Source organism: Peromyscus eremicus, chromosome 13 (assembly GCF_949786415.1).
Source record: "Peromyscus eremicus chromosome 13, PerEre_H2_v1, whole genome shotgun sequence".
Taxonomy (NCBI): Eukaryota; Metazoa; Chordata; class Mammalia; order Rodentia; family Cricetidae; genus Peromyscus; species Peromyscus eremicus.
Window position 1 is genome coordinate 61,203,933 of NC_081429.1, and position 25,474 is coordinate 61,229,406.

General features: G+C 41.0%; 2 protein-coding genes across 8 annotated transcripts in view; one reads left to right on the forward strand and one right to left on the reverse strand.

Annotated features, from left to right (window-relative positions):
- The window catches only part of Hibch (3-hydroxyisobutyryl-CoA hydrolase), a 68,519-nt gene extending 59,117 nt beyond the window's left edge, over positions 1-9,402 (forward strand). Inside the window, exons 11-14 of the mRNA XM_059278492.1 lie at positions 316-397; positions 2,422-2,541; positions 5,127-5,160; positions 8,434-9,402. Coding sequence (XP_059134475.1) covers positions 316-397; positions 2,422-2,541; positions 5,127-5,160; positions 8,434-8,549 — 352 coding nt within the window. The 3' untranslated portion in view covers positions 8,550-9,402. The remainder of the gene's footprint in view (positions 1-315; positions 398-2,421; positions 2,542-5,126; positions 5,161-8,433) is intronic.
- A 3,830-nt stretch (positions 9,403-13,232) lies between these two features.
- C13H2orf88 (chromosome 13 C2orf88 homolog) overlaps positions 13,233-25,474 on the reverse strand; it is a 42,996-nt gene continuing 30,754 nt past the window's right edge. For 4 of the 7 annotated variants that reach the window (XM_059278501.1, XM_059278497.1, XM_059278498.1 and 1 more), the window contains exon 2: positions 13,233-14,001. In XM_059278501.1, coding sequence (XP_059134484.1) covers positions 13,538-13,834 — 297 coding nt within the window. In that variant the 5' untranslated portion in view covers positions 13,835-14,001 and the 3' untranslated portion in view covers positions 13,233-13,537. Of the gene's footprint in view, positions 14,002-21,481; positions 21,553-25,474 lie in introns of all 7 variants that reach the window. The other 3 variants (XM_059278499.1, XM_059278500.1, XM_059278496.1) reach the window with 1 other exon arrangement.

A 25,474-nucleotide genomic window follows, 5' to 3' on the forward strand; every position in this document is an offset into this window, starting at 1 on the left:
CAGGAACAGGAGGAAGACGACCGGGAGACCGTGCTGTTGCCTCAGTTTTTGTAGTTTAGACATGTATTTAAATACAAGTACCAGCCATGCAGGAAAGCAAATGAGAAGCCAAGAGTAGGCTTTGTTTCCCACTAGCAGTGGTAGATGACAAGTGCTCTTACTCAGGTAGTACTGTGCATTTCCTCCCTTGAAAAGCACATTGAAAAGTCTTCATATTGAAATGGGACTTGGGGAAAGCCAGTGCTCAGGCTCACTGGTGTCTTGGAAATAGGGAATTACTTGTGCATTGGTGAAATTGTGTTTCTTTTTTTATAGTTGTTTTTCAGCCGATACTGTGGAACAGATTATTGAAAACTTACGGCAGGATGGTTCACCTTTTGCCATAGAACAATTGAAGGTAATGCATGAATCCTTTGTGTCCCAACTGAGTCTGGACATCTGGGGACAGGGAAGCCTGTCTGAGGGTTGTCAGTATTCCATGATGGTGTCCTTCTAAGCCTCTGAAGACATTTCTCCTAAACTTGACTGTACCCACCATGTCATGCCTACTTGCCAGCTTTTGAGGACCAAGGGAAGCTGGTTTTATGTCCTTTGAATGTGACAGAGAAGGACTTTAGGAGCAGTATTGCATCTCCAAATGTCCCTGGAGCAGAACTGCTGTTAGGACCAGAACATGGGATGGTATCCTGAAGGCACTAGCTCAGAAGAATGAGCCCCTCAAGGGTGCAGCTCGTGAAGGCCCTTTATCATTGTCCTCTCTTCACTAGTCCTCGGTTTGTGGGTAGGCTGCTGACTCTCCTGAATTTCTCCTGTGTAGTGGTCAAGCTCGAAGCTTCAGCAAGTGAGATACTGTCCTCTGTCCTCTGTCACTCTGTTCCTTGAGTGTGTGTGGAAAACTTGAGGATGTTAAAAAGAACACTGAACAAAGTACCAGACTGGGCCCATCACCATCCTGTCATGGGTTGGGGAGGAGCTCCTGAGGCCCCACCACTCCTTGAAGAGCTATTGGTAGTCGATAGTTGCTGGGGAAGGGGAGTTGTATTCCTCAGTGCTGTAACCACTGGTAAATTACCCTTGCTCAAGTGCATACCCCGCCCCTTGCCATGCTCCAGGCAGCCCTAACTAAATGCAGTCAACCACACACATAAAAAAGACATCAATGTAGCAAGGGGTTGTTGCTTGTTGGAAAGAAGAGTGTTCAGTGGGGGAGGGGGACAAGAAGATACCCAGTAAATTATAATCAAGTAATACACATATGCAAAATTAAAAAAGAAAATTTAAAAATAAAAAATACCGAATTTAAAATGAGAATTCTTTGAACCTAGTTTAAACCTTTGAGCCATTCAATCAACAATCAGCCTGAAAACTGTATGTGCAATTATAAAGGAGATTGCATGTATGTGATGGCCTCTTGTATCAGCCAGGTGGTCGCAGTCATATGTGGACTTGGAACACTAGTAATAGGATCTTAAATTCAGAACAAGGCGCATGGCATTGTAGCTGAAGGATCAGATATGGCATTCTTATTTTTTAATTAATATTAAAGAAGACTTAGTCATGAGCTGTTTTCTGTGTCCAGGTTAAGTCGAGGTTGTAGTTGGAAGTTTTCCCTGTGTCCTGCCTGGTCCCGTGGCCACTCAGACCCAAATAAACACACAGAGGCTTATATTATTTTTAAACTATGGCCATGGCAGGCCTCCTGCTAGCTAGCTCTTATATCTTAAATTAATCCATTTCTATTAACCTATGTTTTACCATGGCTTTACCTGCATCCCATTACATGCTGCCCCCTGGATGGCAGGATGGCATCTCCTGACTCAAGTTTTCCTCTCCCCAGACTTCTCCTCATTTGCTTACCCTGCCTATACTTCCTGCCTGGCTACGGGCCAATCAGCATTTTATTAAACCAGTGTACAAAAGCATTATCCCACAGCACGAGGCTTTCTTCAGTGGTGAAGAGCCCACTTCAGTTAAAATGTGTCCAGATCATAGCTGCTACCCCTCTACCCTTCCTTTTCTTATTTTCTTTAAGCATTTTCCTGAGAGCTGGGGACAGAGCAGTCAGTAACTCCTTCCTTCCCTTCTCAGTTGCTCAGCTCTCCTTTTCTGCCTTGATATTTTGAGGGATGTTCCTGAGATGATGTGTGTTCTGCTTCTGTGTACTTAAATCTACTTAGCTTATGCCAGGCACACTCAAACAAGGTTCATTTGATTAGGCTTTAAGTTACTCCATTTGTGGAGTGACCTGTCACTGTTGTGGTGGGCTAGAGTGTTTCTATTTCATGCTCTGGCAGGGCTCAGCTACAGCATAAGAAGTTCCGAGGCACAGATGTTAATCTGGACTACATAGAAGTTTACCTAGCTTATTACATGCAGCAAAGGAGCAGTTGGGTAACAAGGAATGTTTTTTTTCCCCCAAAGGTAATTAATAAAATGTCTCCGACATCCCTAAAGATCACACTGAGGCAGCTCATGGAGGGCTCTTCAAAGACCTTGCAAGAGGTACTCACCATGGAATATCGGCTATCTCAAGCATGTATGGTAAGAATTTTATAGAGTATTGTTAGTTCCTGGTTTGAAAATTCATTGTAGAACATGTGAAATTCAGAACAGAATAAGCAAGTGGCAGACAGATTATCAAGGCTTGAAGGAAAGTTAAAGAAATTGGGTCACAGTCCAAGAAAATCATCAGTCTTTTACAAAAATCATGGAGAGGATGCAGGATCTATTGACCAAATTTATGAATTATAGGCATCGAAGGAGAAAACAGATCAAAGGCATAGAAAATATTTTCAATAAAATCATGGGAGAAAATTTTCCAGATCTGCCATCTAGGTGAATGAGGCATACGGAGCACACATATGGCCAAAACAGATCCCCACATCGTACGCCATCAAAACACTAAAGGTGCAGAGCACAGAAAGGATGGTGAACACCGAAAGAGAGAAGGACCAAGTCACACAGAACGGTGGGTTATCAGAATAACAGCTGACTTTGCAGTGTAGACCACAGAGGCCAACCCAGACTGTCCGACCCAGCAAATCTCTTTCCTAACTGAAGACTAAAGAAAGTTTCGCAATAAAAGCAGAAGAAAGGAGTTTGTGACCACCAAGCCACTGGAGTGGAGAGTGGAAGGACTGCCTCAGACTGAAGAGAAGGATAAGCTCAGCAAGAGGCGACAGGGAGGAAATTCCTGTTAGGTCAGTGGTTACACAGGGAACTAAGAGAACACACACCACAGAATCAACAGTCTGACACGTCTGACGACCAGAATGCACCTGCCATGGTAACTGAGTATCAGTGATTTCAGCTCCCTAGTCAAAGACACAGGTTCACAGGTGGGACTTCAAACAGGACCAGCATTTTGCTTCTCCCAGGAAACATACGTCACCACCAAAGAGAGAGACAAGGTCAGGGTGAGAGAATGGCCACAGGTGGAAAGAGTGAGGAGACAGGAATTCCTAATAACTGACAGAAGAGACTTCGAGTTAAAACTAATAAGAAGCCACAAAGACGGTCACATCACACTGATCAAGGGACAGTCCTTTGAGGGCATTGTAGCCTAAACACATATACAGCAAACTGGGTAATTCTAACTTCCTAAAGCAAATGCTACTAGACATAAAGCCAGTGACTACCCCAGTACATTAATAGTGACTTCAGTACCCCCACTTTCACCAAAGGACACATCATCTAAAAACAAACTGGAAACAGTGGACTCAACATGAAATGGGGCTGTCACCTGCAGAATCTTGAACCACACCCTGGAGAGTACACTGTCTTCTCCATAGCCTATGGAATTTTCTCAAAAATAGGTCACGTATTATGACACAAAGAAAGTCTCAACAAATAAAAGAAAATGGGAGTAACTCCTTGCATTTTTTTCTGACTACAACGGAATAAAGCTAAATATCGACAGTGATAGAAAATACACAAGGTCTTAAGGGTTAAACTGCACACCATTGAATAAAGAACAGATCACCAAAGAAATAAATTACTAAAATTGAATGAGAATGAAGACATAACACACCCAAATCTGTGAGGAATGAGGCAATGGTAAGAGGGAAGTTTATAGTCAATGAGTGAGTTTTGGCAAGCCATTTCAGAGTGGCAGAGGCGGAAGTTAGGGTGCCATAAACTGGAGGTGAAATGCAACAGGGGGGCTGTGAAGAAAGGAAAATTATATAGCTATACAGCCTTTTCTTCTGGGAACAGAATCTAAGACTATGAGGTTTATTTGTAAGGTGGAAGGTACTAGAACACAGTCATGAAGGACTGGGAATTATCTAAAGAGAAACGAGATTGCAGGGCATTGCACGGACTGAACCCTTAGGTACCCCGTGCTAGGACACGGGTTAAATATCAACAGTGATAGAAAATATTTCCCATGATGAGCTGATGTAGCCACTTCATGAAGGAAACTGCATTCCAAGGCAACCCAGTCACTGTGTGGTAGTGACAGGCATTTGAGCTGCATGTATTCAGCCACTTGGTCCTGTGGCCTCCAGCGATGATGCCAGGAGAGAGCTGTGGAACCCCTTCTCAAGAAAAACCCCTGGGAGGGCACAGAGATGTAAACTGGAGTGCATGCATGACTGGCCCCTGAAGGGAGGCCCTGCTCCCTCCCTTTAATCTTGAATAGGAGACAAAAGCCTTTAAAACGTCACCTTGAGAGCGAGGAGACGTCATGGGTCATGGGCAGTTTTCTGTGCCTGTTTGAGACTTATAAATCATGAATTTTAAATGAAATTACTCACATTCCTATGATTTTTTTCAGTGGGGATGCAGCTAGTGTAGGGAATTTATTGGAACAGTATAAAGGTTTGAGGGCTGAGGTCACTTTCCAGAGCAAGTAGCCATATCAGTGGCTGGAGAAAGAACGATGTGAAGGCACCACAGGAGTTGTAGGCTGCACTGCCTGAGCAGCAGCAAAGATGTGCCTCAGTGGGCTTGCTGAGCCGGTGAAGTTGGGAGGCGGTCTGAAGGGAGCTATCTGGAGGGGTCCAGGCCCTGGGTGCCATGGTCAAGGTTGTAGTCACAGGAGTGAAGGGCTGAGGTGGGTGGAGGAGGAGAGCATAGGAACAAGGGTGCCAGAGTTCCTCCATTCACTCTTGGCTTTCTTTCAGCAAGGCCATGACTTTCATGAAGGTGTGAGAGCCGGTAAGTGACAGATATCTGTCCTTCCTCCTTGAGTGTCGGGAAGAGGATCTGTGAGCGTCCTCAGATAACTTCAGGGGCTCTGTGTGTGTGTGTGTGTGTGTGTGTGTGTGTGTGTGTGTGTGTGTGTGTAACATGTGGAGAGGTGTCTCCAAAACTAATACGCTTCACATTTCCGTCTTGGCACCATTCTCTGATGAGTGTGTCAGACCCTGTCCCCTCTGATGAGTGTGTCAGACCTGCCCCTCTGATGAGTATGTCAGACCTGCCCCTCTGCTCCCAGGACCTGCCCCCTCTGCTCCCAGGACCTACCCTGTGAACTTGTAGACATGCCACACTGCTCTTGCAAGGTGCATCAGCTCTTGACTAGAAGCCCTCAGCTGCCCCCCTTCCCTTTCCTTCGTACTGTTCTTTCATGACGGAGCAGTGTCCACACCACCACCGCCTCCTCCTCAGGTTTAGGCAGTCAGCATCACTGGGAGGACGCAGAGGCATTGTAGTTTACGTTTTTGCTCATCTCAGGGTGGCACATTCAGAAAAAGCTTAGGTTGTTTTCTCTAGCAGACTTGTAACCGTTCCTTCTATGTATAGTTCTTACGTTTATAAAGAGCTGTTGTTCCATATATAAAATGAGTTGTTTTCTTCTGCATAAAGTTTGCATGTCTTTTCCTGCCTCTGCCTCCCAAACATACCAAACCTGGCCAATTTTGTTTTTATTAATCATTTTGGTAGACCACAGACACTGTGTGTGTGTGTGTGTGTGTGTGTGTGTGTGTGTGTGTATGTGTGTGTATGTGTGTGTGCATGTGCACGCGTGTGTAGGCTACTGCTCTACCACTGACCTATATTCTCCAACCCCAGAAATATTTCTCTGAGTAAAAAGCTATATTTTCTATGCCCTGAGATTTGGTAAATTTCTGTTGTAGAATTCTCCTAATTTGTAGTATGATGTATCACAAATAAGCAGAGGGTGCAGGTCGTTTTGAGAGAGACATGAGGTTGAGTCTGCACAGGTGGCTGAACGCTTAAAACAAAGTATGCATCTTTCCTATTAATTCCCAGTGGGTTATCGCCACAAGCAGATCAGAATCATGGTCTCTGCTCTCGGGGGACCTATACTACTTAGGGGTTGTCACTAAACTATTTGTTAAATATTATAATGGTCCTTTTGCAAATATAAGACAGTTTTAGATATTTTAGGTAAATATTTTCAGTTGCTTTATGGAAAAGGAGTTGAAGTTTGTCAACATCAGGGTGTTGAATCACAAAGCAAGTGCTTGGCAGATGTAGTGCGCACACCTTTAATCCCAGCACAGAGGCAGAGGCAGGCAGATCTCTGTGAGTTCCAGGCCAGCCTGGTCTACAGAGCAAGTTCCAGGCCAGCCAGAGCCACGTAATAGAGAGACCCTGTCTCTTTACAAAAACAAAAAGCACCAACAATAATAACCAAAAAACCCAAAGCAATTGCTTATCACGCTACTTTCATTTCTAAAATTGAAAAAAGGCCTTTTATTAGGAGATAAGGTTTTACTGTGTAGGCCAGGCTGGTCTGGAACCTGTCGTCTTGCTGCCTCAGTTCCTGAGTGCTGAGATGACTGACGTGCACCACCAGGCCTAGCTCATAGTGAGATAACCTTGCTGCCTCCTGTTTCAGCATGGACTTACTCAGAAAGTCACATCGGCTGGGCTAAAACTGTTTAGTATTCTTGCTGCAATTTACAACTATAACGATATGTCAGCAAATTAGGGAGATGATTGTTAAACATCCTTAGTCTTAACATCTAGGATGAAGTCCTTTCTGGTTACAGCAGATAAAAGCGAACCCTGCCAGCAGAGCTAAGGACTGACTAGAAGTCTCCCTCCTGCAGGCCGAGCTTCCTGCACAGGAAGCACTTTCTGTCTTGCAGGAGCACAGCACAGATTTGATTAGTGCTCACTCCTGTGTCCTTCAGTAGAATCCCAAGGAGGTAGATAGTACCCGCCAGACACTGAAAGGGAAAGAGACTGGTGGGAGGGATGTCCCAGGACTGGTCTGTCGTTGACGTTGGCTAGGAGATACAAGCTTTCAGTTGGGAGGGACCACAGCCATTTCTGATGTGCTCCCACAGTAGACAGACTTACGCCTCCAGTATAAAGCTGGCCACATAACTATAGCCCCAGCTACCTGAGACTTCCATCTCAGAACAAAACTAAGCACAGATACTTCTCTAGTATCTACATTTAATTGTGCATAAAGCTTTAACTATGCAACAAGGTATCCTTCTGTCTTGGTTCCCAGACTGCTGCTTCAACTGTACTTAATTTGGGTTTTTCTGAGTGTCTTATAGATTTAAGTCTGGAGACATAAGCTAATGACAGAGTGCTTGCCCAGGGTACAAGAGGCCAGGGTTCAGTTCCTGTACCATCAGTACCAAACAGCAGCAGCAGAGCAAACATGGAAACACTCTCTCTCACAGACCACCCCTTCTCTCCTCTCTCTTTCCTCCCCTCCTCTCCCCTCCCCTCATTCTCTCTCTCTCTCTCTCTCTCTCTCTCCTTTCTGTCTCTCTCACACACACACTTTCATTCTTTGTTAAAATTATATACATTAGGCGAGGCTGATATTTGCTACCATAACCATGCTCTTTTAACTGTTTACAATTATAAATTCACATGTATTTGTGAGGAACAATATGGAGCTCCTGTGTACCCTCCATCCAGGCTCCTGAATGGCATGTGTATTGCTGAGTGCACTAACCCCAGAAAATTGGTATTCTCTTTTTATTTTCTTAATCATTTACACTTAGAAGCCTATGGCAATATAATGTGGCTATCCTGAGTGATGTCTGTAATGAAGTACAAGTAGAAGATTTTGTGATTACCTGATGGTGGTCTGATTTTTTTTTTTTAATTCAAAGCCATCTATATAGGATTTGGTAAAATGGCAACATCTACATTTAATTATGTATACAGTCTCCTTTCCTTTACCTCAAGTAATTAATTTTTCCTCTCAAAGCCAGGTTAGAAGCCTGGGCAATCTCCTCCATTGCCTCCCCTCCCATCTGCACCAATGCTGGGTTTAGCTGTCTGTAATATGGAAATTTCATTTGTAATTCTGAGGATGTAAGAGGAATGTTTAAGCTGCCAGATTAGTTCACTGGGTTTTATTAAAAGCATAAACCTTGCAGAAAAATGTGCTATAGAAATATATGCCTGGTAGGACACAGTTATCAGTTCAGTAGTTAAATCTGGTAATAGCAGAAAAGATGTGCTAATGTCTCTACCTTCTTTTGACAGTTCTCATTGACAAAGACCAGAGTCCAAAGTGGAAACCAGCCAAGTTACAGGAAGTTACTGATGAAGATCTGAATAGCTATTTTAAATCTCTGGGAAGCAGGGATTTGAAATTCTGAGGTGACCAGACCTCTAAGGTTTATTTTGGAGCAAGGGCCAGCAAACAGACAGAGGCTAGGTCTGGCATCTTGCCCGTTTTCACCCAGCCTGCAAGCTGGAAATGCTTTCCTCACTTTTAAATTGTTGGAAAAGAAATTAAAAGACGTACATTTTATACAGTGGTTACCTGAAGTTTAAACACCAGTGTTTATGATGTTTCATGATACAACAGTTAGCTGCAGTTCAGACACAGTGTTTATAGAACTCTGCTGCAGATAGCTGTACTTGTTATTTATGACTGCTGGAAGTGGCCATGTGTGGTGGTTTGAAAGAAAATGGCCCACATAGGCAGTGGCACTATTAGGAGGTGTGGCCTTGTTGGAGGAAGTGTGTCACTGTGGGGGTGGGCTTTGAGGTCTCCTGTGCTCAAGCTATACCCAGTGACACATTTGCTCATTTGCTTCTGCCGCCTGTGGGTCAAGATGTAGAATTCTCAGCTCCTTCTCCAGCACCATGTCTGCCTTGTCCTGCCATGATGATAATGGACTAAAACTCTGAACTCAAAGCCAGCCCCAATTAAATGTCTTCCTTTATAAGAGTGGCCATGGTCATGGTGTCTCTTCATAGCAATAGAAACACTAGGACACCATGACATATACTGTATATGACCCTCAGCGCCTTAAGTGTCAACTGAGATCTTCATTAGAAATGGTTTGCTCCACCCTGGTTTAAAAGATGGGAAATTCTCAAGAGCTCTAGAGTCTTGAATTACTATCTCTCATTAAAATTGTAACTTTGGCTTCCAGTGGTAGATTATATGTGAATTAATAAATTATGTATATATTATCAAAAATAAAGACCTTGAAATTTGGAGAGAGTATGCTAATTCCTTATAAACATTTCTTTAAAAAAACATGAATGAGGCCAGGTGGTGGTGCACGCCTTTAATCCCAGCACTCAGGAGGCAGAGCCAGGCAGATCTTTGTGAGTTCCAGGCTAGCCTGGTCTACAGAGCCAGATCCAGGACAGACACCAAAACTACACAGAGAAATCCCATCTCAAAAAAACAAAAACAAAAACAAAAACAAAAAATGAATGAAAACACTGTAGCAGAAGAGTTACTTTAAACAGGAAAAATCTCCTTCAAAAAGAAAAAGGTTGCATCATTAAGTTCCATCTCCAGAATGCTAACTCAGCCTCAGCCTTCCCTGGGTCAGCAGTACATACTTCCTTGGTAGAAATGAAAGCATTATTCTTGTTATTTGCAGTATTTGCTAACCTGGGAAAAAATGAGGAATTAAGAAACTCCATTTTCTAAGACAGACACACCCTTGCTTTTTATAAGTTATATCCAACTTTTATATGAAAAGTTAAAAGCAATTTAAAATAGAAATATCTTTAGTAATTGAAAGTTGACAGAATTTTAAAAATATTTTTATGTGTTTGCATATTTTGCCTGAAGAGCCATAAGAGCATTGGATCCCTGGATCCTGGAGTTAAGGACGATTATGAGTAGCCCTGTGGGCAGTGGGAACTGAACCCTGGTCCTCTGGAAGAGCAGCCAGTGCTCTAAACTACTAAGCCATCTCTCCAGCCCCTGACGGATTTAAGTCAGAATAATTTTATATTAGAGTCAGCTAATCATTTATTTTGTAACTTGTTATAATTTCTCCTTCATCCCAGGCTCCTGAAGAACTAGGGGAATGTAAGGTAAGAACAGAACCGACAGAACTGAGAAGAGCATCAGGCTCATGCCTGTACCTTCCCACACGGGAGGCTCCAGCCCAGAGGGTGATGCTTTACATTTTCTCAGCTCAACCTATTTATCGTGAAGGACTTTTCCTCCAAACAGTTCAGAACACAAAACATGTCTGAAATAATACCAGAGTATTGACTATGTTTTACATTTGTGTTCTTAAAGCTCCAAAATTAGACCTTAATAACCCAAGAGCTTGTCTGTGTAAATGCCTTCATTCACTTTGTACATATTAGCAATATAGAATAGAAGTCTTTATGTAAAACATCAGTGGACCACAACAAAAAGTATTTGCTTCAATTAAATAAGTACTGAAAGCTAATTGCAATTGGATTTTTATTATAGTTACAAATTTTTTTTCACAAAAATATTTGGGGGAAAAATATCACTTCAGAGTTAACTCTACAGTGAAGGGTATTTACTAACAAAACTTGAGTTTTGTAAATAAAGTGACAGCTAATTCTTTAGAACTAGTTTTTATGGCTCCAAGGAAGAAACACATGGCTTGCTGGGTCATTTCACATAGATACTGTATCTGTATAGACATTATGCATACATGACTGTTTCTTGACATCATTCATACATGTCTAACTTCTGATTTCTAAAACAATACTATGCAGAAGTGTACTCTGTCCCATCCAACCAAATGCCAGCAGTGGTTCAGTAGGATGCATATATCTTGCTATTTCTGTGCATTTATTTTTCACGCTTATGAGACAGTTTCGGGCTTAAGATCATCATGTTTGTCCCCTTCAAAATTGTGCTTTAAGTGATAATAACCATAGGTAGTTTGCAAAGAACTGATAAGGCAACTACGATGGGAGAATTCTAGGATCAAAGGCCTGTAATCAAAAGGTAACAGTACCAAAGAGACAGCAGGGAGGAAGAGTGGCATTTTGAGAATCTTAGTAAATCAAGGACTGGCACATTGATCTCCTCCACTGATCTGCCGCTGCAGTCACCACTGGAAGGCCGTGTGCCAACAGCAGTCCCTCTGCCCTTGCACTGATGTTGCACATGTCCCTGTCCAGTGGCTAATGAGTCATCCACTTTCTGTTTATGAGTCCCCCCTTCTCAGCCATCTCCTCCTTAATGAGAGACTTCAAATCAGCTGTTAATATGATGTTACTATAAAGGCATGAAAGGCGGCTGACTCCTTATCAGAGATGTCTCGTTAAGTTCAAACTAGATCCTGATAACTCTCCAGTGTAGTATGAAGTTTGTTCAACTCTCTTTGTCACACATGGTTTATCCACTTATTACATAAGCCTTGTGGTCTCTTGTTCATGGGCTGACGTCTCATATATTTAAAAGATAGGTCTCTTAGAAGATATTATATATGTTACAAAAGCCTGACACAGGGTGAGGGCACAGTGCTTGCTTCATGATAAAACTGTTCATCATAGTTGCTGAAAGGGGATGGCAGCCGGAAGCAGACCTCTAGCTAGATGTGGACCTGGCAGGCACCCCTGCTCCTCCCTTGGGGAATCAACATGGGACAAAGAAGCAGCCTGAAGTTGAAATATATAACCCAAACCCACTTGCCATTATCCTTGTATCGACTATGTTTTCATGTTCTGACCAACATACATATTATTTTATATACTTAATTATATATTTTAAATAACAAGAAACCTTGCAACAGGTGTCCTTATATGAGAAACTAAATGAGTGAAAAACTCATGACCTAGGCTTGAATCATTAGTACAGGCGTTGGAAACTGTGCTGCATCATGAACTAGAGATTGTACTTATGGAAAGTACTCTGGCACTGGGACTTATGCGCAGGTTGTCGTAGGAACAAGAGTAGTTGCTTGTATCTGCAAGCTGCTGGATTACAAGTGTAGTGGAGTACTGTGATTCCCAGGGCTTAGTGAAATTAGCAGAATGATCAGGTGCCTGAAAGCAAACTGAAAGATGGCCCGTTGCTCCTTTTAACAACCTCTTTGTTCCTAAAACTTGGAGGATTCACACTATTTTGCTTGGATTTCAACATATTACTGTTAAAACTAGAAACAGTGTTTCTTGCTATTGACAAAGTCAAGTACCTATTTATCTCATTAATGATACTAAAAGCCTTTCTCCAATGGTTTTGGATTTCAGGGATGCTGATAAACCATATCACTGAAGGGCTGGTATAGATGGGCCTATTTCCTCTCTTGTTAAACTCGGTGGTAATTGTAGACATTCAGCTCCACATTTCTACTGACTTTATCCTAAGTCTTCTATTACTATTGAGCTCTATACAGTTGAGTTCTTTAAAAAATAAAGTATGTACTCTGATAGTTTTTAAAATACCTAATTTGTAACATTTCTATAACATGTGGCTAAGAGTGCCCTGTGACTGCTAAATTCCACACAGGTGCTTCCTTTGGGAGAGTGTTCTGTTCTGCTCTGTAGTGCAGGAGAATCACACACCCCCATGTCTGCTCCTCCACCAGCATTACAGGGAGGCTTTACCCTCGTTTAGTCATCACACGGCTTGAATTGTCACCATGCAGACTAGGCTTCTGTCATTTTTGAGATTTACTGGATAAAAGGTACCGGAGAGCTTCTTATTTCAATGACATAAGCTAGTGTCATGACTTCTATAAACTATCATTTAAAGATGGCTGTAATGTGCAAAGTTTAAATCATCCAGGAACAGCTGTGACGCTGAGGCCCAGGGTGGTAGTTATATTTTTCACCTACAAATTAAACTTCCTACTAAGAGCAACATTCAAGGCAGCCCTCTTCACTGGTGGTTCTCTAATTGTAGGTTACAAGTATCAGGAAGTGGGCAGTCCCTGACAAATGGTTTTGACAAATGGACAGGTTGTGGGTCACTATGGCTAGAGTTCCGTTCCTTGTCAAGGCATTTTAAGGAAACCCCTTTTCATGTTCTGGGCTTATTTTTGGTATAGATTAACAGAAATAGTCATTTTAAAGTCAATCCCTTAAAATAACCATTTAGAACTTGGGCACTTTTTATTCAGCATTTTCTTTGGTGATACCATTACTGCCTCAGGAAGAGCATGCTATGGCAGACAGCGGGTGCTGGGTGCCACAAGACCTCTGTCCATCCTGTGTCCCAAATTTGTGATCAAGCAGATATACATTGATGTTAACTAGAACTGCTTAAAATTCTATTTCATCATAAGCATCCCTACACTAATATTATCATAGACATGGTTTTACATCCAGTTGCGGTTTCAAAACTTATTTCATGTATTTAAACTAGCACCGACTACATCCGGAGCACAGCAGAATGTCATCACCCAATGGCGGTGTCAGAGCTCTCACTCTCGATATATGGGATGTTGTAGTACTTGATGTTTTCACATGCCCACTGCTGCAAGGCATCCTGCACGATTTCCTTGGCCAGACGCTCTGCGAATTCAAGGACCATAGGACTGGGCTTCACTTCCCCTTCAGCTTGAGTTTTCCCTGGAGAAGGGGTCCTATGTTGACAGCTGCCATCTGGCATAAAGGCTTCTTCACTCTCATTAAGCCTGTCGATGTCTAATGTGGTAGGAAATGGGAATGTTTGCTTTGACTTCATGCAACCCATGATGTCGAACTTTGGTGGACTGAAGGCAAGCTGTGTTAATTAAGACAACTTCAACGGCATCTTTGGAAAACAATGCAGGATTGTTCACAGGATGTTGACCAGGCTTCCTCTCCAGCCACTTTGGCAACCACAGGTCCCTTTCAGTACTCTTCACGTCTTGTGTTTACCTGTCAAGAGAAGGGAGTTTTCACTGTGAGGTTCTGTATGATATGGAAGCCCTTGGTTCCTTGAAAGAAAGGTGGGATTCTCAACAAACAACCTTATCAGCCAAATCTGGAGAAAGCACTCAATGGGAATGACAGAACACTCATCAAACTTTTTTTGAGTTCTTGAAAATTCTGTAAAAGTAAATGAAGTAAAACTTTACACTAACAAGTGACCGTTCTTGGACTGAATTCCAACCACATGTTTTTTTCTTTTTTATTCTTTCACAATTTCATACATGTATAATGTACTTTGATCATACTCTCTGTTACTCTCTTATTCCTTGCTCATAACACCAAACCACCAGATCCCTCCCAAGTTACCCTTTTTTCCTGTTTTCTGTTGCTGCTTCTCTCTTCATCCCTCTCTTGCTCTGCTGCCCTCCATGGGTGGGTGGGTGTCCCATAGCATTTCATTAGGCAATTTTAAAGTCAATCCTTTAAATAACCATTTGAAATTTGCACACTTTTATTCACCGTTTTATTTGGCAATGCTGTCTCTGAGCAGCAAATGTACTCTTGTATGAATGAGCATTCACATCGTGAGCACTGCTGTCTAGGAACCCAGTGCTTAAGACAAATAGGAATGGCAAGGCTTTCCCCTGGTTGGAGTATGGATAGATGTTAGCAGTATGCACAGAAAGTATCCCACCTGATCCCAGCTTTTCTGTACGTGTGTCTGTCATTTCTTCATTCCCCATTGCCACACACCCAAAGCTGTGCAGGCTGTGACAGCCACTACTGTGTCCAAAAGGTTAAAAAAACAGAAACAAAACAAAACAAAGCATGTTTCTATAAAGAAAATTTACCAGGACACAGCTAGTTTATGTATTGTGTGTGGTTGGTTTTTGCTAACAATGATAAGACTGGATAGTTAAGATAGATGGTGCCCACAAAGTCTAAAATGATTACTCTTTGGTCCCTGGCAGGAAGTGTTTGGTGATTTCTAAACCTAAGTATTAGAAAAAATAAAGCAAAGTGTGCTCCTGCCACCAAACCCATGAGCCCATACATCCAAGACTGCCGTTCAAATCAGACTTTGTTCCCTGGCCAGATATTTACAATTTAAGGGTGAGAAGAGAATGATGGTATTCATATCTGCGTGTGCTCTGGACAACACAGACATCCAGGAGCCACCTTTGTTTTTCTTCTTCTGAATGAAATACTCCCTATGAAGTCATTTTAAAGGTTTCTTATACCAGATTATCCTCACCCAACTCTTATTGGTGTTTAAACATGAAGTAGGTTGTATTCTGTGGCATGTCTTTGCATCTTAAGTGGGTGTTGTCATTGAATGAATTGTCTTAAGATGGGACTGTAGGGTTTATATAAATGACTATGGTAGATGCAGTCACACGAGAGCACTGATGAAGTCAGCAGTTCCTGTCCACAGTATCTGATTAGACTTTATAAGGAACTCTAAAAAGTCATAAAATGAGGTTAATCTTTCTGAGACCACTGATCCCTTGAAAGTAAAAGCTGCTATATGTCTGCTCACTTTTAATAGTTTGTAATCAAAGAAGTCTAGAAAAGGTAACCTTTGCTGAACTTACTGCTATATATTTTTCTTTAAATACATGATTTTTCTCTTAATGCTACTCCCAATCCCTACCACTAAGTAAGGATGACAAGGGGCACAAAAAGGAATTCCAGGCTTCTGTTTTTAAATTTATTTTTATTTTGTATGCCCTGCTTCATGTTCCAGATTTTAGGTATTTCAAAGGGGGATATAGAATGTGTTGAGCATCTGTCTTGTTTGCTCTGCTGAGCTCACTGAAACTATGTCTACCTTGGTTACACATCTCTAACATAGAGCATGTGATTACCATAGAATCTATTTTGAACTGAGAGGTGATATGGTCACTAGACAAAATTAACATGGAAATGATTAGAGCACTTTGTCATAAATAAACGGCAGATGTAGGTTTATCCAGTGGCCCCACCTTCTAGCTACTCTCTACTTTCAGCCATGCCAAAGCACCTCATGCTCTGGCCTTGCCTGGTAAGTCTGCTTTCTTATCTCTGCCTCATACACTCAACACCACTTCCCAGATGGAGATCTGGGCCCATACCCAGTGCTCTTACCCTTCTGAGGAACCCCACCTGCACTCTCCCAAGCTCCAGGTTTGGGCCAGGATGCACCTGCCCAGCAACCTCTATCTGCCAGACCTTATCCTATCACCCCACTCTAAAGCTACCTTCCAGGTCTAGCCTGGCCAGCACACCCTGGACTCTAGTCTAGCCTGGTGAGTCCACAGACCACCTGTATTCACTTCAGTCTGCAGAGGGAGCCCAGTCCCACATCCAGTGCTCTAGCCCAGTCTGAGGAGCCCTTCCCACACTTTCCCACCTCCAGGCCAGGGGAAAAAACACCAATCCTGTGTGCATCCCAGTCTGCTGTATCTACATCAAGCATATAACCAACAAGAAAAATATCTACATGCATAGGCCTCATCAGAAAAACAAAATATGAAAGGATAAAACTGTCTCCTCTAAAATCAGTCATTTAGAAATGTTCTTTAGTAAGAATCACCTTGCTGAACCCCAGGACACAGATCTTAAAAGAACAAGAATAGACATCATCAAAGAGTTCAAGGAGCTTAAAGAAGACAAAAACAGCTCAATGAACTGAAAAAAGAACATAAAGAGAAAAATGGTGTTGAGTGATACCCAAAAAAAACCACAAAGATAAAGCTGAAATGACAAAGGCAATCTAGGATTTGAAAAGGAAATTCAATAAAGAGAGGCATTGAAGAGACTCAAACTGAAGTGAAGACAGAATTGGAAAATGCTGTATCCCAATAGAGAACTCAGAGGAAGGCCGTTCAAGTAGAATGGTTTAAGTAGAAAAAAGATAGACTATCAGGGATTGAAGACAAATGAATTGGACCACACAGGCAAAGAATATGAAAAAAATAAACACAGGAAAAGAACTGCAGAACTGTGGGATACGATAAGACCACATCTAATTAAAGGCATAGATGAGAAAGAAGAATCCCAAGTCAATGGCATAGACCAGACCTTAATAGACTTAAATAGACTTCCTTAAACTAAGGAAAGACATACCCTTACAGATACAAGGAGCATGCAGAACACCAGAGACAAGACCAGAAAAGAAACTACTCCTGAGATACCACACTTAAACCGCTAAATGTGCATACAGAAGAAGGAGTATTGAACACTACAAGAGAAAAAAGCACATGTCACGTACAAAGGCAAACCCACCAGAACAACAGCTGGTTTCTCACTGGAAACTTTGTAAGCCAGAGGAGCCTGAAGGAATGCATTCTAAAGCTCTAAAAGGCCATGATGGTGGCTTTAACCACTGTACCTAGGAAAACTAGTTAACAAAATGGCAGGAGAAAAAACAGCCTAAAAACTTCATGTCAACCAAAATGATCCTATAGAATACTGGAAGCAGTACTTCAGACTGAAAAGAGGCCAAGACTCTAAAAAGAAAACAAATGAAGCTATAATTAATGAAATACAAAGCATAACTAAGAAACAGCAAAAACCAAAACAAAACAAAATCACTGCAGTTTACACACCTTTGAATAACTTTAAAAATTAATGGACTCAACTTTCCAATAAAAAAGACATAGGCTAGGTGAGTGGATTAAGAAACAAAAACCTATCTTTCTGTTATCTACAGGAAGCTTCATTTTAGGCACCACTTTAAATTGAAAGGATGGAAAAAAGTATTCCAAGCAAATGGGACCAAAAGGAAGCAGGAGTTGCCATCTATGTATCTGACAAAATTAAACTTCAAACTAAAGATAAATAGAAGAGACAAAGAAGGGTCCTTCATTCCTAATCAAGGCAACAATTCACCAAGATAATAGTGCAATATTAAACATACATGTCCCAAACTCTGGTGCACCCAATTTCATAAAAAGCATACTACTGAAATCAAAGATAGATCAATACCAACCCAATAGTAGTACGTAATTTCAATAATTCACTTTCCCCAATAGATATCTCACCTGGACAAAAAATAGAGGAAATCTCAGAAATTTTACATCAAATGGACCTAATAGATATCTACAGAATATTCCACCCAAACACCAAACAATATTCAGCAGCCCATGGAAGCTTCTCTAAAATAGATCACATCCTAGGATGTAAAACATAAATTTAGAAAAAAATGAGATCATTCCATGTGTCCTTTTTGACCATTATGCAATAAAACTTAAAGCTGATTGCAAACAAATTTCTATTAAGTATAAAACTCATGGAGATTAAGCAACTCATTAGTGGACAATGAACTGCCCCCCCCCAAAAAAAAATCAAGATAAAATTTTAAAAGTTATGAAACTGAATGAAAATGAAAACACAAGAATACCTCTGGGATACATTAAGGAAAAAAAAAAACAGTTATTCAAGGATCATTTATGGCTTATTGTGCCTACATTCAAAACAATACCAGAAGGGGCACATATAATTGATTTAATGATGCAGCTCAAGAATTTAGAAGAACAAAAGACAAACCCAAATCCAGTAGACAGCAAGAAATAAAAACCAAAGCAGAAATTAATGAAACAAAAATATCAATATAAAGAGTGAGTCTAAGAGCTAGTTCTTTGAAACAATAAAAAAGATTGACCTACTCTTGGCTCAACTAACCAAAAGGAAGAAAAAGAGGCCCCGAACTAATGGAAATGAACAAGGAAACATTTACAACAGACACTAAAAAAAGTTCAGAATATTATAAGGGAATACTTTTAAAATCTGCACTTCATCAAGTTGGAAAATCTAAAAGAAACATGAATTCTAGATACATCGAAATACCAAGTTAAACCAAAAAGAGATCAACAACCCAAACATAACAAATGAATAGATTGAAACAGTAATAATAAGCCTCTGACCAAAAGAAAAAAAAAAAAAGGCCCAGGCCAAACGAATTAAAAGCAGATATCTATCCAACTTCAACTTTCAAATATCTATAGCCAATACTTAAATTTTAAAAAAGAAAAAGAAAAACAGAAGGAATACTCCCAGACTCCTTCTATGAAGCCAGTATTACTCTAATACAGGTAAAGAAACACATACACACACATACACACACACACACACACACACACACACACACACACACACAAACCCTGTAGACCAATTTCTCTGATGAACACATAAAAAAATATTCAATAAAATAATTGTGACTAAGATGCAGGCACATGTCCAAAAGATCACCCACCATGCAGGGTCAAGTTGGCTTTATCCCAGAGATGCAGGCATGATTCAATGTACATAAGTCAATAAATGTAATCAATCATGTAAGTGGGCTTAAAATCATACAATCTCAATAGATACAGGAAAAACAAACCTTAGAGGAAAATCCAACATACTTTCATGATAAAAATCCCAGAGAGAATAGCACTGGGGGAAACATACCTCAACACAATACATATGACAAACTGCAGCCAACATTATCCTAAGCAGAGAAATACTCAATCCCATTAAAATCAAGAAGAAAACATGGTTGTCCATTCCTCCTCAACCTAGCGCTTAAAGTGCTAGCTGGGACAGTACATCAAGAGATAGCAATGGGAAGGAGTAAATTATCCCTATTTGCAGATGATATATTATCCACAAGAGGCCCCATGTATTCCACCAGAAAACTCCTAGAAACAACCAACAATTTCAGCAGAGTGATAGGATACAAAATCAACTTACAAAAAGAACCTGTAGCACCTTCATCTACACCTCCAACAAATCTCTGAGAAAGTGATCATGGGGACACTCCCATTTACAATAGCCTCAAAGACAATAAAATACCTTGGAATAAATCTAACCAAGGAGGTAAAGGATTTCTACAATAAAAACTTCAAATCTCTGAAGACATTACGAAAGGCCTCTCCTGTTTGTTGTTAGAATTAATATTGTGAAAAATGACTGTCCTACCAAAAGTGATATAGATTCAATGCAGTCCCAGTCAAAATATGTATAACAGTCTTCACGGAAATAAAAAGCATCCAAAAATTCATACAGAACCAGAGAAGACCTCAGACAGCCAAAGCAATCCTGACCAAAACTAACAGTGCTAGAGAGTGATTTACCATTCCAGATTTCAAGATATATTATAGAGCTGTAGTAATAGAAACAGCATGGTACTAGCACAAAACATACATACAGACCAATGTACAAAATAGAAGACCCAAACATGGGTTCATATACCTACAGCCATCTAGTATTTGACAAAGAGGCCAATGTACACTGGAGTGAAGGCTGCAGCATCAATAAATTGTGTTTGGAAAACTGGATATTCACACACAGAAGAATGAAATCAGACCAATATCTATCGCTTACATAAAAATCAGCTTCAAGTGAATCAAATACCTCAATTTGAAACCTGAAATGCTAAACCTGTTAGAAGAAAACGTAGGTATTACCATGCAAGACCTAAGTGTAGGAAAGGGCTTTCTGAGTAGGGCTCCATTTGCCCGGGAATTAAGGTCAACAGTTGACCAGCAGGACCACGTAAAACGACAGAGCTTAGCATAGCTAAGGAAGCAGTTGAGTGAAGAGGAAGGTCATGGAGTGGGAGAGAATCTTTGCCAGCCACTCATCTGACAGGGCTAATGGCAGAGCAGAGAGAGGAGTCCAAGCACAGAAAGAAAAAAATGACCCATTTGAAAAAGGGGCCTGGGACTTGAACTCAAAAGAAACAATAACAAGAACAAGGCTTGGCAAAGATCTTAAGGAACTGGACAGCATGTGGCTTAGACTTCTGAGCTATGGCTGTGGACAGTGCTTATGCCCATTTCCCCAAGGCCATATTAGCATTTAATCCCTCACATGGCAGTATTTAAAGTGGACTCTGGGAAATAATATTAGCGTAATACTGACCTTATAAAGAAACCCCAATTTCCCACTTTACCCTGCCATTATGTCACGAGAGGATGCAGCACCTATGAATCAGGGCCCTTTGGTTCCAGACTCTGCTGGTGTCTGAGCTGAACTGGACTTTCCAGCACACGACCAACCATAAGGAGTGTGTTTCTGTTGTTTGTAAGCAGTCTATGCTGTTTGGTTGAAGCAGTCTGAACAGACTGAAACACATGTACAGCATATGTCGCAAGTACTCACTTCTGTGATTATGGCACAGAAACAGCCACAGACAACGCATAAATAAGTGAGAAAGTCACATTCCAAGAAGACTTCAATTCGAAAAAGAGGCAGCCAGGCATGGGCAAAATAGAAGTAGTCTCACTTTAAGAATAAAATTGCCATCTAAACAAAGATGACATAATCCAGACTCCATTTAAAGTATTAACAATATGCAACATCCAGTAAAAAAAAAAATTATAAGTCATGCAGAGAAATGAGAAAATGACCTACAGTCAAGAAAAAAGAGATAGCTGTTTGTCCTATTAGGGTTAATATTGCTATGATGAAAGGCCATGATCAAAGGCAAGTTGGGGAGGAAAGGGTTTGTTTAGCTTACACTTGCACATTGTAGTCCATCACTGAAGTCAGAACAGGAACTCAAACAGGGCAGGAACCTGGAGGCAGGAGCTGATGCAGAGAACATGGAGAGATGCTGCTTATTGGCTTACTCCTCGTGGCTTGCTCAGTCTTCTTTCTTATAGAACCCAGGACCACCAGCCCAGGGATGGAACCACATACAATGAATGAGCTGAGCCCTCCCCCATCAATCACTAATTAAGAAAATGCCTTATGCTCAAAACAGAGCAGCCACTAAGAAGATAATTCAGTACCATTCAATATCCAAGCTGTGAATTACTTGCCTTAGACTAGAAGATAGGAAAGAGGGAGCAAGCATAGAAGACAAAAAAAAAAATCTACAAATGACAGTGAGCCAGGCCCGGTGATACTTGTGCTCTTGGCTACTCAGGAGGCAGGGGCAAAAAGATGCTGAGCTTTCACTCTGCTGAGGAAGCTCACACCATGTTTTAAAAGGTCACATAATGTATAACCTCCATGGTAGTCTCGACTAATATATGGGCAGTTCAACCTCCCGCACCACAAATTCAAAAGGACAGTTACAACACAAGGAGAAGATAGCTGACCACCTTCCATATATATACCACTCAGAGGAAAATAGACTAAAATTCCTAAGTACAAACAAACTAAGTTAGTCAGAAAATAAAATCCTTGGCCTTCCAAACACAGACTGACGATTGATGCATGGATGAACTCACAGAAGAGACTGTGGCAGCATGCACAGGGCCTGCACAGGTCTGCACCAGACAGGATCTCAGCACTGAGAGGAGACGAGGACACAAGCCCCCATCGCTAACCCAGAAGCTATCTCCAATATCTCCAACGGATAACCATCACCAATGAAAAATTAGTGTTCTCCAAATAAATCAACTAATAAATAAAAATAAGTAAATAAATAATTAGTAGATAAATGAAACACACTGAGCAAATATAGCCAACTGATTTTGGGTCAAGGCAGGAAAGTGGAGAAAGCACTCTTCAGCAATGCTCTGAGAAATGAATGTACACATGCAAAGAAACAAGATGACCTCAAAATGGTCTGTAGACTTAAAACCAAACACGTCTACAGCACAACACACACACACACACACACACACACACACACACACACACACACACACCAAACAAACAAAAGAACATCAAAAAAACTCACCTATGTATAACTTCAGGTTTGGTGGTGACCTTTTTTAGGTATAACACCAAAGGCATGACCCATAAAAGAAGGTTTGGTTTCACTAGAATTAAAAGCTCTGCTCTTTAAAAGACACTTTGACAAAATGAGAAGACTAGGCACTAGCTTGGAGAAAACACTGTAAAAACTTTGATAAGAACTATAATCCAGGGGCTGGAGAGATGGTTCAGTGGTTAAGAGCACTGGCTGTTCTTCTAGAGGTCCTGATTTCAATTCCCAGCACCCACATGGTGGCTCACAACCATCTATAGGATCTGATGCCCTTTTCTGGCATGCAGGTATACATGCAGAGCATTCATACATAAAATACAAGTAAATAAAAATTAAAAAACTATAATCCAAATATAGAAAGAACTCTAAAAACTTAATAATAAAACTGAAGAGTCTGATGAAAACGTGCAGAATATCACCTCACTAAGGAAGACACAGAAGGTGGCTAAGCATTTAAGAAAATCATCATCTTATGGCATGAGGGAATTACAGGCTAGAACAGCACTGAGGTACAGCATAACCCAACAGAACAGTGAACAGTCCAAGTCACCGATGGAGTGGAATGTGGAACAGAATCTTGTGCTCGCAGGTGATAAAAACAAAGTGCTGCAGTCACTTTGGAAGACAGTTTAGCACCTTCCTACATACTGAACATGCTCTTTCTACACAATCCAACAATTTCACTGCTTGGCATTCACCCAAATGAAAATATGGACCTACATTAAATTCTACACTCCAGTGTCTTTTTCATAACTGCTAAAACTTAGACACAGCCAAGACAGTTTTCAGTTGATGAGTGGATACACTGTGGTACATCTAGGTAATGGAATAGTATTCAGCATTGAAAAGAAATGAGTTGTCAAGCCAGTCTGAAAGGGCTATGTACTATATGACTCCAACTCTATGACATTTTTTGAAAAGGCAAAGCTAAGGAGACAGTAAAAAGACAGGGTTACAGGAGTTATGGAAGTGGGTAGGATGGACAGGTGGACACAGATATTGGAGGCAGTGAAAGTATTTTATATGTTGCTATAATGATGGATATACATGATTATACATGTGTTACAAAACAAGGATTACATAAAACCAAGAGTGAACACTAATATAAAGTGTTCATGGGGTGCTGACAGTCTGGGAAGCTGAGTAAATGAACGCATTCAGGATGTCTGAGGACTCTGCACCTCCTGCTCAATTATTCTATGAACCAAAAAAACTCACCCTAAAATTTCCTTTAGAAATACTAACTATATTTTGTCTATAAGAGGTGCAGTTTAAACATAAGTATGTATGTGACTGATAGCTTGAAAAATACATGAAGAACCATAACTTGGCAGAACTAAAAGGAGAAATAAGCCACAACATAGTTGGGAGATTTGTATTGCTATTCAGAGACAAAAATGAAGAGTCTGAAACAGGATCTAGCCTGAGTCAACTGAGGGAGACCGGCTCCTTCCCCCCGACCCCCGGGTACTCTTGAGCAGGGAGAAATAAGGAATATGTATATAGAAATATAGAGGAGAGAGAGAGAAACACAGGATAGCCTCAGGAGGACCTGGGTCCAAACCCACCAGCCCCTTCTGTCTCTACTAAAGGGCTTTTAAAGGAATACCAAGGCGTGGAGCAAAAGACCTCCCTCCAGCACAGCCAAGTGCAGACCATCCCAAACACCTGGTGACCATGCATGTGGTCAAGTCATCCCCTAATGCAGCCCTGCTGGGTAAAGCAAGCTCAGATCTTACTAGGAAACTTTTGTGGGCTCCCACAGTCAACCATCACTGACAGAACAGAGACTCAGCAATGAGGGCATTCCTGTCACGTGCTCAAGGGACATTCATCAGAGTGGACTGAGTATGGGACAGTCTAACAGATTTCAAGGCTGGAAATTCTACAGAATCTATTTCCCAGCTGCCCTGGTATTAAAATTTTAAAAATAATAAAATATCTAGAAAAGTCCCAAATATTTGGGAACTAACCATTGTTAAGTCATCCCTGGGGTGAAGAGGAGATTGTAAAGGAATTACATACATTTCCACCTCAATAAAAGCTACAATATAATAAAATCCTGAAATGAATCTTTAAATGTAAAAGAAATTATTTAGATTTGAAACCTTGTAACAACAACAAAGTTTAAATTAGTCACCCGATTTTTCACCTTAAGCTAAAAAAGAAAAATTAATACCAAGTAAGAAAGACATAAATGATATAGAAAAGGTCAGAAAGCAATAAACCAAGGCCACCTGTGCTGTTTGTTTTAAATGATCTAATAAAAGCACTCAGCACAGTGACAGGTGCCTATCATTCCACAGCTCACGAAACAAAGCAGGGTCCAGAGTTTGAAGCTGTCATGGGCTACACACAGGAAAAGTTATCTAAAAAAAAAAAATTAAAAAACACACTCAGCCGGACTTTAATCACAGCACTTGGGAGGCAGAAGCAGTCGAGTCTCTGTGAGTTCAAGGCCAGCCTGGTCTACACAGCAAGTTCCAGAACAGCCAGGGCTGTTACACCGAGAAACCCTGCCTCTAAAAACAAGCAAACAAAGAAACCACAACTTAAATCTGTCAGGTAGATGAACAGGCAGAGAATGGCCGAAAGCCCACCTTAAACTCTAGATTGGGTTTATGGTCGGTTCATTTTACATTACATTCTAAACTTTTCATAGGTTTCTATGAAGCTATCTGATTCATGTTCTGGCTTTAAAATGGGCTCTGCCTTGAATTAATGCAAATCTACACACACACACACACACACACACACACACACACGTACTAGGTAGCTATTCCAGCTTTG